The 14261-nt window shown below is 54.3% G+C and overlaps 1 protein-coding gene across 2 annotated transcripts in view; it reads left to right on the forward strand.

Annotated features, from left to right (window-relative positions):
• Positions 1–6: 6 nt before the first annotated feature.
• CAMKK1 (calcium/calmodulin dependent protein kinase kinase 1) overlaps positions 7–14261 on the forward strand; it is a 28394-nt gene continuing 14139 nt past the window's right edge. The window contains exons 1-9 of one of the 2 annotated variants that reach the window (XM_030296197.1): positions 7–142; positions 7488–7889; positions 8829–8876; positions 9325–9378; positions 9776–9827; positions 10083–10216; positions 10651–10687; positions 11490–11511; positions 12712–12800. In XM_030296197.1, coding sequence (XP_030152057.1) covers positions 7530–7889; positions 8829–8876; positions 9325–9378; positions 9776–9827; positions 10083–10216; positions 10651–10687; positions 11490–11511; positions 12712–12800 — 796 coding nt within the window. In that variant the 5' untranslated portion in view covers positions 7–142; positions 7488–7529. The remainder of the gene's footprint in view (positions 143–7487; positions 7890–8828; positions 8877–9324; positions 9379–9775; positions 9828–10082; positions 10217–10650; positions 10688–11489; positions 11512–12711; positions 12801–14261) is intronic. The other variant, XM_030296201.1, reaches the window with a different exon arrangement.

A 14261-nucleotide genomic window follows, 5' to 3' on the forward strand; every position in this document is an offset into this window, starting at 1 on the left:
GGAGGGAGAGCTGTCTGGAGGAGCGGCGCCGGCAGTCTGAGCTCCGCGATCCCAGCCCTGGCGAGGCGGGTGGGGCGGGGCGCGAGCCGCGGGAGCGAGCCTGGTCGCCCGCCGGGCCGCGGAGACTGTCGCCGGCGCCGAGGTAGGGGTCGGTGGGGGAGGGGACCAGGGGCAGGGAGCGGGAGGGGACGAACACCTGAACGTCTGCTCGGCGGAGCCTGCAGGGAAGAGGGACGGTCTATGAGGCCGCGTCTAACGAGGGCAGCTGGGACCGCCTCGGTGCGGGGATCCTTCCCCCTTTTGGGGGGCCGGACCTACTGGGTGCTTTCCGGAGCCTGCTTCTGTCGGCGCCGGCAGCCGGGACCGCATCTATGCGGGCGCCCCGCCGTCTGCGTCCCTTCCCCAGCTCTAGTCTGCGGGACTGCGTTCATAACCCGGCGCACTACCCACCCCCGCCCCAGCTGTGGGTGGGAGGCCGTATCTATGCGGAGTGGGCCCAGATCTGTGCACCCACGTGTGGATCTGCGCTGAGTGCTCCTCCTACACGGCCCTCCGCCGAGTCTTCCTGCAAGAGCTGGGGAGAGGCGGAGAGGGGGTGGATGAATGGGACAGATGTGGCGGGTGGCTTTAGCTGCGCAGTCCTCCCCTGGATGGAGCGGGGTGGAGGGGGGCGGCGAAAGCGGGCGCTGCGGCCTCAGGGGCCTGATAGGCACAGAACTGGTGGCTGGAAGGGTGCACACGTGCGCAGGGACCTGTGTGTGGTGTTTGGAGGTGGGTGTGTGTGTCACGTGGACACGAGTGTGCCTGTGTGTGTGTGAGGGGAGTGCATGACTGGATGGAGTGGTGTGTGAGGGCCGATCACATGACGTGGACGTCGGCGTGCGCCTATCTGGGGAGGCGTCTGTGTGTGCCTTGAGGGTACAGAGGTGTGTAGAAAAGGTTGTGTCCCAGGTCACAGGACTATGTCTTGGTGGGTGCATATGCGGCTTGTATATCTGCCAAATGGGCTGGGGAGTTGGGAGGAGCACGCAGCTTGTGTCCTTGAGGATGCACTGGCCCCCACACGGCCCTCACTCCTCATTCGGCAGATACAGATTGAACACCCACTGTGTGTCAGACTGTCCTAGGCCCACAGACTCTGGGGACCTCTGCCTCCTCCTTCGCCTCTCTCTCTCAGTACCCACAGCAGGCAGGGGGATCATTTTAAACCTCATCCAACTGAGTCATTCCCCTGCTCAAAAGCATCTTCCGGTTTTTGAGGCCTCCTGGTCTCTGTCCACGAACCCCTCCAAGGCCAAGCCCTGAGTCGCAGCCAGAAAATGGCTTTCTGTCATGCATAGTGAGAACTTCCATCCACTCCCCCTCTGAAATCCTTACTCAGTGGTCATGGAAGAGCTTACATGCCACCTCCTCCAGGAAGCCATCCCTGGGACCAGGCACGGCAAATGGCTGGGCCCTCTCCTCTGGGTGTAACTCTGCTCGCCTGGGTACCTCTCACATGCAGAATCCCAGTCCAGCAACATTAGCCTTCTTGCTGTTCCTCAGACAGTGCGAGCACCATCCCACCTCACAGCCTTTGCAGTGGCCGGTTTCTCTGCCAGAAATGCCCTTCCCAGATGTGCACACTGCTTGCTCCCTCACTTTCTTCAGATTCTACTCAAATCCTGCAGAAAGGCCTTTCTGACCACACTGTAAATAGTACCCCCCCCCAGCCCCTCACTCTTGATCCCCCTTACATGACTGTATTTTTCTCCATTGCACATACCACTTGACATATCATCTGTTAATTATTGCCTTTCTTGTTTGTTGCTTCTTGCCCTAACTAGAAATTAAACTGCATGAAAGCATGGACTTTATGGTTCACTGCTTTATCTCCCACACCTAGCACAGTCCCTGGACACATATATAGCAGGTACTTATTGAATATTTGTTGCATGAATGAGTGACTCTGGATTTGGATCCCAGAAGTCTGTGTCTCTGGCTGTTCCCTAGCCTATGAGCCCCCAGTATGAGGCTAGGTCTCCTCCTCTTCTGTCCTCCAGATTCCAAGTTCCTGGAAGGCCAGGTGTGGGAGAACTGTGACCATATTTGCATGTTAGAAATCTTCCCTCTAGCGACTGATGTGGAGGAGGGCTTGGGGTGGGTTCAGGGTATGAGCCTGGAGGTGGGGAGACTGTGTGGCAGAAGCAGTGGGAAAGAAAAGCAGAGATCTAAATCCTGATTTTGTAGGGGGTCCGACTAGTAACCTCACCCAGCAGTGGGGAGACGAAGGAGGGCTCCCGGAGGAGGAGATATCTGAGCTATCCTCCAGCAGCAAAATAGAGGGAGGTGTGTTCCTGGCAGAAGGCACAACTTGTACAAAGCCCTGGCAGCGGAACAGAGTCTGCAGTTTGGGAAGCCACGAGTGGTGTGGTGCAGCCAGAGGAGAGAGTAAGTGTGGGGCTAAGGGAGAAAGGATGAGCAAAAGGGAGAAGATGGGTGATACGGAGGGCTCCCGGTTTCTGGAGAATTGGGAGGATGATGGCATCCACCTCTGCGACAGGCACAGAGGAAGAGCAGACTTGGGGGAAGTGCCAAGTGGAATGGGGACTCTGTGGGTCTGAAACGCCCAGGAACATTGCAGAAAGGAGGCAGCTGGCTGGAAAGAGTGGGGCTGGAGGTGCAGACCTGGTGTGGAAGATGAGGAGGGGCAGAGATAGAAGGTGATGCCTGGAGACCATCAGCCAAGATGTGCTGAGGAAGCGCTGAGGGTTGCCGTGCGAAATTGGGTGCAGGGCCCACCTCGGTGCTTGGGGCCTCTCCGGGGATGATGGGAGGGGACATCCTCACGGTAGGCATCCTCAAGCATGACTTGGCACTAGATGCCTGGGCCTCCCTCAAGGAGGACTGAGTCATCCCGGGCGGAGGCAGGAACTGCAGAGGGCACCCGTTGCCAGGGCCATCCAGACACTTGTCAGGAGCATAAACACAGCTCCTGTGAGGCAGCCTGGCGATGTCAGGGCCACCTTCTGAGTCTGGCCTGGGTGGCCTGACCACCTCCTTGCAGCTGTCCTTTCTGGACAGTGTTTGGATGGCCAGGGCCGTGTCTTCTCTGCCTGCATGGTAGCTGCTCAACCTAGCCCTGAGCTTCTCAGCAGCCTTCCAGAACTCACAGTGAGGTCTGAGTGGTGCCTGAAGTCATCCCAAGAGGGGCTGCTCGAACATTTGGACAAAAGCGGGATCTGCCTGCTCTCTGGTACTCTGGGTCTCGTCTGAGAGACTCAGGTGGACGGGGAACATCCTGAGGAGGAAGCCAGGCCAAGTAGGCATCTGGGGCCAGGGTCTGCATGTTGGAAGTAGCCAGATGCCTGGGGGTGGGGGGATTCCCTGAGGGGTTTATGTGCCAGGCCCTCCTGGAGCCAGGGAGCAGATATGGGGTTGTACGTTGTACATCAAGGCTCTCTCTCAGCGGCTTCTACATGTAGATACATCTTAGCTCCATATCACTCAGGCACAAATTGCTTCTCTAGCCACAATCTCATCTACTTCTATAGCCCTGGGAGTTGGCAGGATGGCAGCCTCTTGTCTGATTCACATATGAGGAAACTGAGGCTCCAAGAGTCTCAATGACTTTTCCAAGGCAACATGACCCAAGTCTGGGAGGACAGGATTACAGTAGCTTTTCCCAGTGAGAGAGGGCCTGAGTCTAGTCATTCTTGGCTACCAGACTAAGCTGGTTCCTGGGGGACTCTCCATGCCCATAGAGTCCTTGCTGAGCCTTGGACCTCGGTCCTAGCCTGTCTGTCCTTTTGTTTTGTTTTGTTTTAAGTTTATTTATTTTGAGAGAGAGACAGAGAGCGAGCGAGCATGTGTGTGCTTGTACTCACACAGAAGTGGGGGAGGGGCAGAGAGCGAGAGGGGGAGAGAGAGAATCCCAAGCAGGCTCTACACTGTCAGCACAGAGACCGACATGGGGCTCAAACTCACGAACTGGGAGATCATGACCTGAGCCCAAGTCAGACACTTAACAACTGAGACACCCAGGCGCCCATGTCTGTCCTTCTATTTGCCCACATAGCCCCCATTTGCCTCCACAGTCAGTTGCAATCAAGTCACTACTGAGGCCTCAGCTTGGGGAGGGCCTTGAGAGACCTTCTCGGTGGCCCCTCAGAGAGGGGTGGCGCCTGCCCAGGACACACAGCCCAGCCTGGTGGACAGGTGACTGTGTGGGAAGTTCAGACTTGACCTTCTAAGATCAGGTTCCCATGGTCCCCGTGCAGCCACCGCCCCCCCCCCCACCCCAATTCTGGAGCACGCGTACACGAGGACCTAAAGGCACCCAGTGCACATTAACACATTTATCCACCTGTGTAGAGTTCTATCTCCATGCAGATGTGCTTCTATGTGTGGACTCCCTCCCCACCCACGCCAGACATACACATGACCCCGGCCCACATCCCTGCCCGTACAAGTTCTCTCACATGTGGCCGCACATTCTCTCACGTGTGGACACATGCCCTCAGATGCACAGCCTCAGGTGCCAGGCGCCGTTGCCCGGACATGAGGCTGGAACCTGGGGCCTCCCCAGTGCCTCCTGCGCAGACATGCTTAGTCACCTGAATTTGATCCAGGGAGGAGGGAGGGTGGAGGGCCTGACGTCAGCCCTCATAGCCGCCTTGTGCCGCCTGCACATCCATCTGGGCCACAGCGTGTCCTAGGCAATCACAACAACAGCAGCACAACAACTCACTTTTACGGAGCTTCCGCAGTGACAGGCTCAGTTCTGAGACCGGTATGGACAGGATTCACACGTTTATGCCTCACAACTACCCAGGGAGGTGAGACTGCTATTAGCCCCATTCTGTAGATGAGGAAAACTGGGGCACAGAGGTGAAGTCACCTGCCCGTGGACCCAGACCAGGAAGAGATGGGGCCAGCAGCCTGGCCTCAGAGCCTGGACCCTTAACCAGGTAATAGGGCCCCAGGGTGGAGCAGAAAGACTTCTGCCTTGGCTTTCTGTGTGAGCCCTTCCCTGGCCCTTGCTGGACCTCACTTTCCCCTCGAGAAAAGAAAAGGAAGGGCATTAGAGGAAGCTGGCTTCCTGCTGGGATAACAGCCTCAGGGAAATCATATGCAAATTTTATGGGCCAGGGCCACCTGTGGCCGCTGCTCTTCAGGGGGCTGCAGACCTAGGGCCAGAGCTCCTGACATTGATTCATTCCCTACGAGAGACTGGGGCCCCGGGCTTGTTGGGGTCCCGTTTCTGACTGGGGACAGCGCTCTAATGATCCCTATGGCTACCCCTCATTCATTCAACACACATTTATTGAGCTTCTACCATGTGCCAGGCACTGCTGCAGATCCCGATGATCTCATGGAGACGAGGCAGACAAGAGCCCTCATCTATGGACTTTATATTCTAGTAGGAGGAAAGAGGCCTACAGGGTGAGGGTGACGGGCAACAGAGTGGGCCATCTACACGGAGTGGGCTAGGCCAGCCAAGCTTGGAGGGCTCCTTTCATCCTTGGCTTCCTCCTTCCCACAAGAGGCCTGGTTCCTGAAGCCTCCCTGATACTTCCTTCAATTGCATACACTCTCCCTCTCATCTTTTCCAGGGAGGACCCCTTAACGCTTCATCCCTACTCACCTTCCTCACCTCCTTCAGAGAGGCCTTCCTGATGTTCCAGCGCTACCTGCCTCCCTCACCTCCTCCAGGGAAGTCTCCCTGATGTTCCAGTCCTACTCATTCTCTCACTTCTTCCAGGGAGGCATCCTTGATTCTCTGGGCTCACCAACTGCTTCCTCATTCCTCTAGGTCCAGCCTTCATGTCTTTTCCTATTGCCAGTCTGGATTCCCTTCCCCCTTCCTTTCTGCATGTCAGCATCAGCGATACCACCTCTGGGTTTCCACTCATTCAGCGCACCGTACCAAGCACAGGGCTTCTGGATGACACCCTTGCCCACAGTCCATCTCTAGGGAATCTGGGAAGATTGGCCCTAGGGAATCTGGGAAGATCCTGTGTCCATGGTACAGATGGAGAGGCTGAGGCTCAGGCTCAGGAAGGAGCCCACCCAGGACCCCACAGTAGGCTGACAGGCAGGATTAGAACCCAGCCCAGGCTCCTCTGTGGCCAGTGGGCTCCAGTGAGCCCTACCTGCTTGACATCTCTCAAAGCAAGATGATGGGGGCACAAGGGGTGACTTACGTTCTTAAAGTCACTGTGTGGGTAGACAGGAGGTTACCACCAAACAGGAAGGGCAGAGGGTCAGGAGTCCACTCACTTCCTTTTCCTGAGAAGATGCTGAGTCTGGCCCAGGAAGGGGGAAGGGCACTGGGCTGGAGTGGGGCCACTGCTCAGCCTAGAGCAGATCAGAGATGGAGGCCCAGTCTGAGGGTCAGGGTTTAGCCTGGGGTCAGGGTTCAGCCCAGGGTTGTGGTAGAAGGTGAGGGCTGGGTTAGAGGTTAGTTTGGGGTTCAAGCTGGGGTCAGCCTTTGGCCCCGAGCCTGGTTTGGGGCTCAGAATGTAGTGGGGTCAGGGTGGGTGTAAAGTCAGGCCACGGAGAACATCTCAGTCTGAGTAGCTGTGACAAATATTTGGGGCACACAAATAAACTGGAAGGAAAAACCAGGAAAAATAAGGAGTGACCTTTTAAATATTTATTTTTGAGAGAGAGAGAAAAAGAGAGTGTGTGCACATGAGCAAGGAAGGGGCAGAGAGAGAGAATCCCAAGTAGGCTCCTCACTGTTAGCACAGAGCCCCAAGTGGGGCTCGAACTCACAAACTGTGAGATTATGACCTGGGCCAAAGTTGGACACTTAATCAACTGAGCCACCCAGGCACCCCGGGAGTGACCTTTTAGTTTAGTGAATTCTCTCTTGACAGCCACCAAAGCAGCAGCCCCTCCCCTAAAGGACCCTCTCCTAGGCTTCAGGCTCTGCCGAGGCAGGGAAGGGAGTAATGGGGGATGGGAAACTCGCTCTGTGGTCCTGGAGAGGCCTTCCTGGAGGGTAAGTGACTGGTTTGGAGTATCAGGGAGGCCTTTGCACTACCAGTGCCCAGCTCAGCTTCCAGGCAGCAGCACTGGAATGCTCTGCAGTCCAGGGTGGGGCTGGTGACTCACTGGACTGTCTGCTGGAAGGGGCCTGAGCTGACCCAGGACTCTGTTTCTCCCATTGCTGCCGGGCCTCCAGTATTCTGCCCATGTCAGTCTGTCCTGACTCCAGAATCTCGGATTCTCCCTGCTTCCCTGTGAAGCCAGCAAGGCAGATGTGACTATGCCCATTTCACCAATGGGGATACTGAGGTCTAGAGGGCTGCTGTGCAGCAGAGCCAGATGAGTTCCTGGAACTCCTTCAGTTAGCAGGGGCAGACCTGACTTCGGATGCTGGCAACTCAGGCAGGGGGAACAGGGAGGGCAAAGTCATGAAGGTGGGACCAAAGGGCCTGGAAATCTGACCTCCTTAGTCCATGCTCAGGATTGAAGCCTTCTCTGTCCTCTTTTTTCAGGTTCCCAGTAAGGCTGCACAGAGGACCCCCTTAACTGTGGCAATGGAAGGGGGCCCAGCAGTCTGCTGCCAGGACCCTCGGGCAGAGTTGGTGGAGCGAGTGGCAGCCATTGATGTGGCCCACTTGGAGGAGGCAGGTGGTGGTCCAGAGCCTGCCAGGAATGGCGTGGACCCTCCGCCAAGGACCAGAGCTGCCTCTGTGATCCCTGGTGGTGCTTCAAGACCCCCACTAGCCCGGCCCAGCCTTTCAGCCAGGAAGTTCTCCCTGCAAGAGCGGCCAGCAGGAAGCTGCCTGGGGGCCCAGGCTGGGCCTTATGCCACAGGGCCTGCCAGCCACATCTCCCCACGGGTCTGGCGGAGGCCCACCATTGAGTCCCACCATGTGGCTATCTCAGATACAGAGGTTGGTGGGGCAGAGCTAGGGGGTGCTCACAAGCTTTTAATAGTCCTAAAGGAAGATGTTTTTCTTTCCGTGCCCCTGCTGCACAGCTGTTTAGCCTTTGCTTTGCATACCCCCAGAGTTGAGGAGCCTGCTACCTCACAATATGGCTCTTCCCACCAGGGAGCTCCTTCTGAGCCAATCACTGTTAAGTCCCACCATTCCTATCCCTAGGCCAGGCCTCAGAAATAGGCCCTCCCCTTGTCCCCCAAGAAGTTCTCTTAGAAATTTGAAGATCGATAGTATGTCCACCCTCCCCACCACAAGTCAAACCTAGCTTTAGCCCCCACTTCTAATCCTGCTTCTTAGAGTCTCCTCTGACTCAGAAGCTGCCAGCATGCTTCCAGTCTCTGTTCTTACTTCTGCTCCTCTATCCCACTGGCTCTGTTTTCCACTTAGATCTGACAGTGAACCCTAGTACCGAGCAATCTACCGATTGCAGAGGCTGAGCTTCTTATGCCTGAGCCAGGGCTGTGGTCTCGTGTCCCCAAGGCTCTCTTCATCTTTCTTGTCCATGCAGCCAAGACCTTGCATTCAGCTACTTCTAGAAATACTTGCTTATGCATTTCTCACAGATTTAGGTCTCCCAGACCCCAGCATCCAGGCAGGAATCAGTGTATTTTTCCTTCACCACTTCCTAGGGAGTAAAGTACAGCCATGGCTCACCATTCATGTTTGCAGACATGAGTGTGCAAGCCCTCTTGTCCTTTTTCGTGGCATAGAGACCACCAAGTTTCCCCATCCAAACATGAAAGCTTGATGAGTTGGGGGGGGGGGGTCTGGGATTGAGGGGCCCAGAGCCAGGATTGGGCCCTGAACAGGCTGCTGAGGTGGGATCAATACTGCCTCTGGATTAAGCTTCACCTGATGCTTCCCTTTCCCCTCCCCCCCTCCCCTGCCCAGGACTGTGTGCAGCTGAACCAATACAAGCTACAGAGTGAGATTGGCAAGGTAGGACTGGGACAGGCAGTGGGGACTGTTCTCTTGAGGCTTTGGGTAGGCAGCCTATCAGGATCCTCTGCTTGGCAGTTCTTTCTCCCTGGGAATGTAAGGCAGAGCCGGGAAGGCCCCAGCTTAGAAATGAAGACAGTTTTGTCCTCTAGGAAATACCTAAGGTGGGGTGGGAAATGATTGTCCATTCCTGATTCCTTAGTTTTTGATGGAAGACAAAGAGGGTCTGAGGCAGCATAGAGCTGCATTGAGCCAAGCAGAGGCAATTACCAGGAACAGCAGTCCTCTTTCTGTCTGCCTGAAATGTATGCCTGCCGGTGGCCAGCTGGTGGGGGTGGAGATGGGATGAGGGGGGAGGGAGCCGGAGCTGTTCAGGCTCCCCATTCCCTGAGCTAGTCCTGGAGGAGGTTGCCCTGAACAGGCAGGGCTGACCGGTGCCTATTTCCAGGGTGCCTACGGCGTGGTGAGACTGGCCTACAACGAAAGTGAAGACAGGCACTATGTGAGTCTGGGGATGGGAGGGAGGTGTTGCCCCAGCCAGGCCCCAGAAGCCTGGGAGGTGGGCAGTGGCTGTGCTGGGAAGACAGAGGACAAGGCTGCCTCTAGAGGGAGTGGGCTCCTGTCCCTAAGGGAATGCAAAAGGAGTAAGCTTCTTGAGAATATGCAAGCAGAGGCTGGACCTTCTGAGAGGAGAGCTCCAGAAAGGCTTGTTGGGGAAACAGGGTAAGGCTTAGACTCAGATATGGCCACCTCCTAACCCAGCTTAACCACACCTAGGCCATACTTTCAGTTCTGGTGGCAGTCACCCACTGGTGATTGGACCTCCATCCACATGTAACCAGCCTGTTCTAGCTCCTGGTGGCTGCACACAAATGACATTTCTACCCCTCCCTCCTCAGGCAATGAAAGTTCTTTCCAAAAAGAAGTTACTGAAGCAGTATGGCTTTCCACGTATGTATCTATTGGGTCCTATGCTTGGGAGCTCCTTGCTTGGGGGCAGAAGAGGAGGACACCTCAGTCCCTCACTATTTTTTGTTAGGACTGGGGGTAGAGGTGGGGAAAGCATGAGCAAAGGCCTGGTAGTGGGGATGTGTTTGGTGGGTTGGGGACAAGACCATTGCAAGATTCTTGCTTGAGGCTGGTTGTGGGGCCAAGGTGAGGCCCAGCCTCCTGCAATAGAGGCTCGACTCCCCTTCCTGGTCACAGGTCGCCCTCCCCCAAGGGGGTCCCAAGCTACCCAAGGAGGACCAGCCAAGCAGCTGCTGCCGCTGGAGCGAGTGTACCAGGAGATTGCCATCTTGAAGAAGTTGGACCATGTGAATGTGGTCAAGCTGATTGAGGTAGGAGGCAGTGGTGAGTGGGTGGGAACTCAAGTCCTGTGAAGCAACCTGTGGTGCTTGGGGACACTCAGCACAGACCTAGGGTTCCCACCAGACACTCCTCCCAAAGTATCTGTGGCTAAGGCCTCCAAAGACAGAGCTAGACTTGGGGTGGCAGCTATAGGGAGGCTTTAGGGTTCAGTTCAGGCTGGTCTGCAATATTCTCAAGGTCTCAGTGAGGATAAGGGGCTGCCCAGAAGCAAGAAGTGATCCCCCAGTCATGGCAGGAGGAGAGAACAGCTGGATATCACTTGGTGGGCCAGGGTTGGGGGTCAGTGATTTTCGAGGTCTCATCTGTCTGGGGCCTACACCGTTCCTGCTCCATTGTCTAGGGAGGCTGCACAGCATACTGGGGGTCCTTAAGCCCTACCACCATGTCTGTTCCCTCTGACTAGGTTTTGGATGACCCAGCTGAGGACAATCTCTATTTAGGTGAGTGACCCAGCTCTTCCCAAAGCAGCTTACCTAGGGTCAGTCCAAGGGCTCCCCAGGGACACGTGTGACCTTCAAATGGGCTGTATGAGCATGTTCTCAAGCCCTGGATTCCCTTGCCCAGCCCTGCCAATCCAAACTTAGAATACCCACATAGATTCAATAAATATTCCCAAGCTCCCACTCCACTGATCAGAGAGACAGTGGATCAAGAACGTGCACGAAGCAGGCTATGTGATATGGGTTCCCAGACCCTGTATGATAGCTCTATGCCTCAGTTTCCTCACCTGTAAAATGGGGGATAATATATCTAACTCATAGGGTTGATATGAGGAGTAAATGAGTCATTATATACAAGATTGTTATTAATGTTGTTATTATTTAAGTTCACGGTGCCTGATTCATGAGTTTAGAGGCCCTCCAGAAACGGGACAGAAAAAACACCGGGCTTAGAAATTAAGGTCAAGGCTTTAGTCTTCACTCCCTGTCCTACTTGCCTATCTGCTGTGACCCTCAGGGAAATTCCTGCCCCTTCTGCAAGCCTCAGTTACCCACCTCCTTCCCAAGAAAGGAATCCATGGTGAATCAGGATGAGGCAGATCCATAGTAGACCAAAGTAGACCATACTTTCACCCATTTATTTCCTCTGATACCCTGGGACCCTTGTCCCATCCATCCCTCAATTATGCCTGGATGCCTGACCCTCTCCTACCTTCCAGAACAGGGAGGGACCTTGGCATCACCTGCTTTACAAGCCTGGCTGCATCTTAACTTACTTTACTTTTCTTTTCTTTTCTTTCAGTGTTTGACCTCCTGAGAAAGGGGTGAGTTCCCCATCCCAATTAGGCAGGTCAAGTCTAATCCAGGCCTTCTTTTCCCTCCCTGTGCCCTTAGTCCCAGGGTCAGCTACTCTAGGAGAAAGCGGAGACCCAGGCCCTGCCCTTGGGGAGCTCTGATCTGGGGGGAAATGAGAGACAAATAGGGCAATTCTTTGAAGTCTGTTGGGGGTCAGTGAGGCTGGAATATTCAGAGAGTTCTCTGGAAGAGGGGGTGGGTTTTGAGCCAGGTCTTGAAGAACTGGAAAGATTTTGAGGGAGGAGTGGGAGAAGAAAGGAGTGTTTCTCAAGCAAATATGTAGAGATGGGGCTCTCACCTGGATTCAAGTCACAAAGAGTTCTTTCAGCTTTACAAGTTTATGAGTTGGGTGGGTGGGACTCCATTTGCTCCCATTTACAAGAGGGGAAGCTGAGGTTCAGAGGGGGTAAGTGGCTTGCCCAAGGTCACACAGTGAGTCTAATTCATGTCTGCTCTATTTGGCCTTCTCACAGTATTAGCAAAGCAGCAGACTTGGGGTAGTGGGCATAGGCCTGGGTGGACCATAGGCCCTAACTGTCAAGACCTTAAATACAGGGAATGGCTTGTGATTGCCTCTCTGCGGGGAGTAGGGGGCTGGGAGTAGTATGCCTTTAAGACTCAGAGCTTTTCAAACGTTTTTGACCTTCATCGAAGTAAGAAATATAAGTTTTACATTGTCATCCATCTCTGTAATTGAAACCAAAGTTTTACAAAACATTACATGTCTTTATCACATATGATGTACTCTGATAAATTCTACTTCATTAGAAATTTTTAAAAAAGCATTAGCCAACCACTAAATTAATTTCATGACCCTCTATTACGTCTGGACCTACAGTTTGAAAAACACTGCGGTAAATGGCATCTTTGCAACAGTTTGGTTATAGAGAAGTACTTAGTAGAAGGAATACCAAGCCAATCAGAAATTAAGATAAAGCTAATTTGAAATTATAATGATTGTAAGGGGATATCTATGTCTATGTGTTTTCAATGTTTCATTATATGGGAGAAAAAGCTAATGTCTTGAGTTCTGGGGAGGTGTTTGAGCATAGAGGGCTCCCGGGAAGTCCTGAGGGGCCTAAATGGCCCAGCCCCCGTCTCCCTACCAGCTGTCTGCTTTTACTCATTATGATTCAGCTGAACACCCCTCCTCCCCTCCCTTTCTGTAGGCCAGTCATGGAGGTGCCCAGCGACAAGCCCTTCCCCGAAGAGCAAGCTCGCCTCTACTTGCGGGACATCATCTTGGGCCTTGAGTACTGTGAGCGAGGGTCTGCTTGCCCCTTGGAACGGGGGACGGGGGGCCGGGGGGGGGGGGGGCGGGGGGCGGGCACCGGAAGGGTAGAGCCCGGGCTGAGCTAGCTCTTAGCAGTCCTATCAGTCAGCGCTGATCTGCCAATCAGTTTCGTTTGGGGGCGTGGTGTGGACTGTGGGAGGGGCCAGAACCGCCCGGATTGGACAAGGGAAGGGAGTGGTGGCCGATTTCGCTGGGTTTGCACCAGGTTGTTCAAGTGGAGCTGCGCCTTGGGTGTTCTCTGTATCTCTTCTGCTGAGTTATTAGTCAAGCTTAACCTTTCCGCAGGGCCTCAAGAGATGTAGGAAGGAAGAGATTTATGTCCAGCTGCTTGAAGAATAGTCTGTCATGTCATGCGTCCTGTGGATGAGGAAGGGTGGGTTTACTGTGAGGGCTCAAAGGTGATGAGAGCTCAGGAGGGAGGATGTTAGCTTAGCCTCTATCCCTGGAATTCACTTATTTACTCATTCATTTACTTCTTTTTTTTTTTTTCACTTGCTTCTTTCATATATGAGTACCTACTAAGTGCCAGCTAGACGCCAGGAGATTGACAAAGACCCAAATGTGACCTCGAGAATCTCAGTGTAGCAGAAGGGACAGGAACCTAAGCAGGCAGATACAGTGCAGTGCTGGCTAAGGCTGGGGTGGCACAGGGCTGTCAGAGACTGAAGGGAGGCTTCCCAGAGGAGACCATTTGTGACCAGGGTCCTTAAGGATAAGTAGGAGTTCATCGGCCAGGCTTGAGGGATGGATGGGAGAGAGTATGTCAAGCAGAGAGAACTGCATAGCAGGGGCACAGAGGGGAGTGGGCATGTCCTATTTAAGAATGGGGAGACGTAAAATCTGGTTGAAGCATGGGGTGGAGAGTGGTGAAACACAAAGCTGGAAAGCTACTCAGGCCATACCAGGAGGGCTGGGAATACCTCCACGGAGGACTTTCATGACTTCATTCTGTCAGCATTGTAAACCGCTGAGGGCTTTGAGAAGGGAGGGGCATGATAGGATTTGCATCTCAGAAAGCTCGGCAGCTGTGTAGTGGCTGAATGAAGGGCAAGAGGTGAGGAAGGAGGCTTTTTCTACAGCCCAAGTGACAGATGGTGAGGCCTGGATTAGGGCAGTGGCAGTGGGGAGGAGACATGAAGGAGGTGAGGGGGGGCAGCACTGGATGACTGGCTGGTCATGGGGAGGGGAGGTTCCTCAGACATTGAGGGTTCTGGCCTGGTTTGGGGAACAGGAGTGGTGCCCATCTCTCTCAAATCTTAACTGGATTTATCAGGAGCATATTCTCTTCCTAGGGGAACAGGGTGAGGACCTATCTGAGGTATCAGGAGCCAGGATTGTCTTTATCTCATTTGAGCCACTCCACTGCCCTCTAATACTCTCTTTGCACATATGGGGAAACTGAGGCACACAGAGAGGAGGGCTTTG

Source organism: Lynx canadensis, chromosome E1 (genome assembly GCF_007474595.2).
Source record: "Lynx canadensis isolate LIC74 chromosome E1, mLynCan4.pri.v2, whole genome shotgun sequence".
NCBI classification, from domain to species: domain Eukaryota; kingdom Metazoa; phylum Chordata; class Mammalia; order Carnivora; family Felidae; genus Lynx; species Lynx canadensis.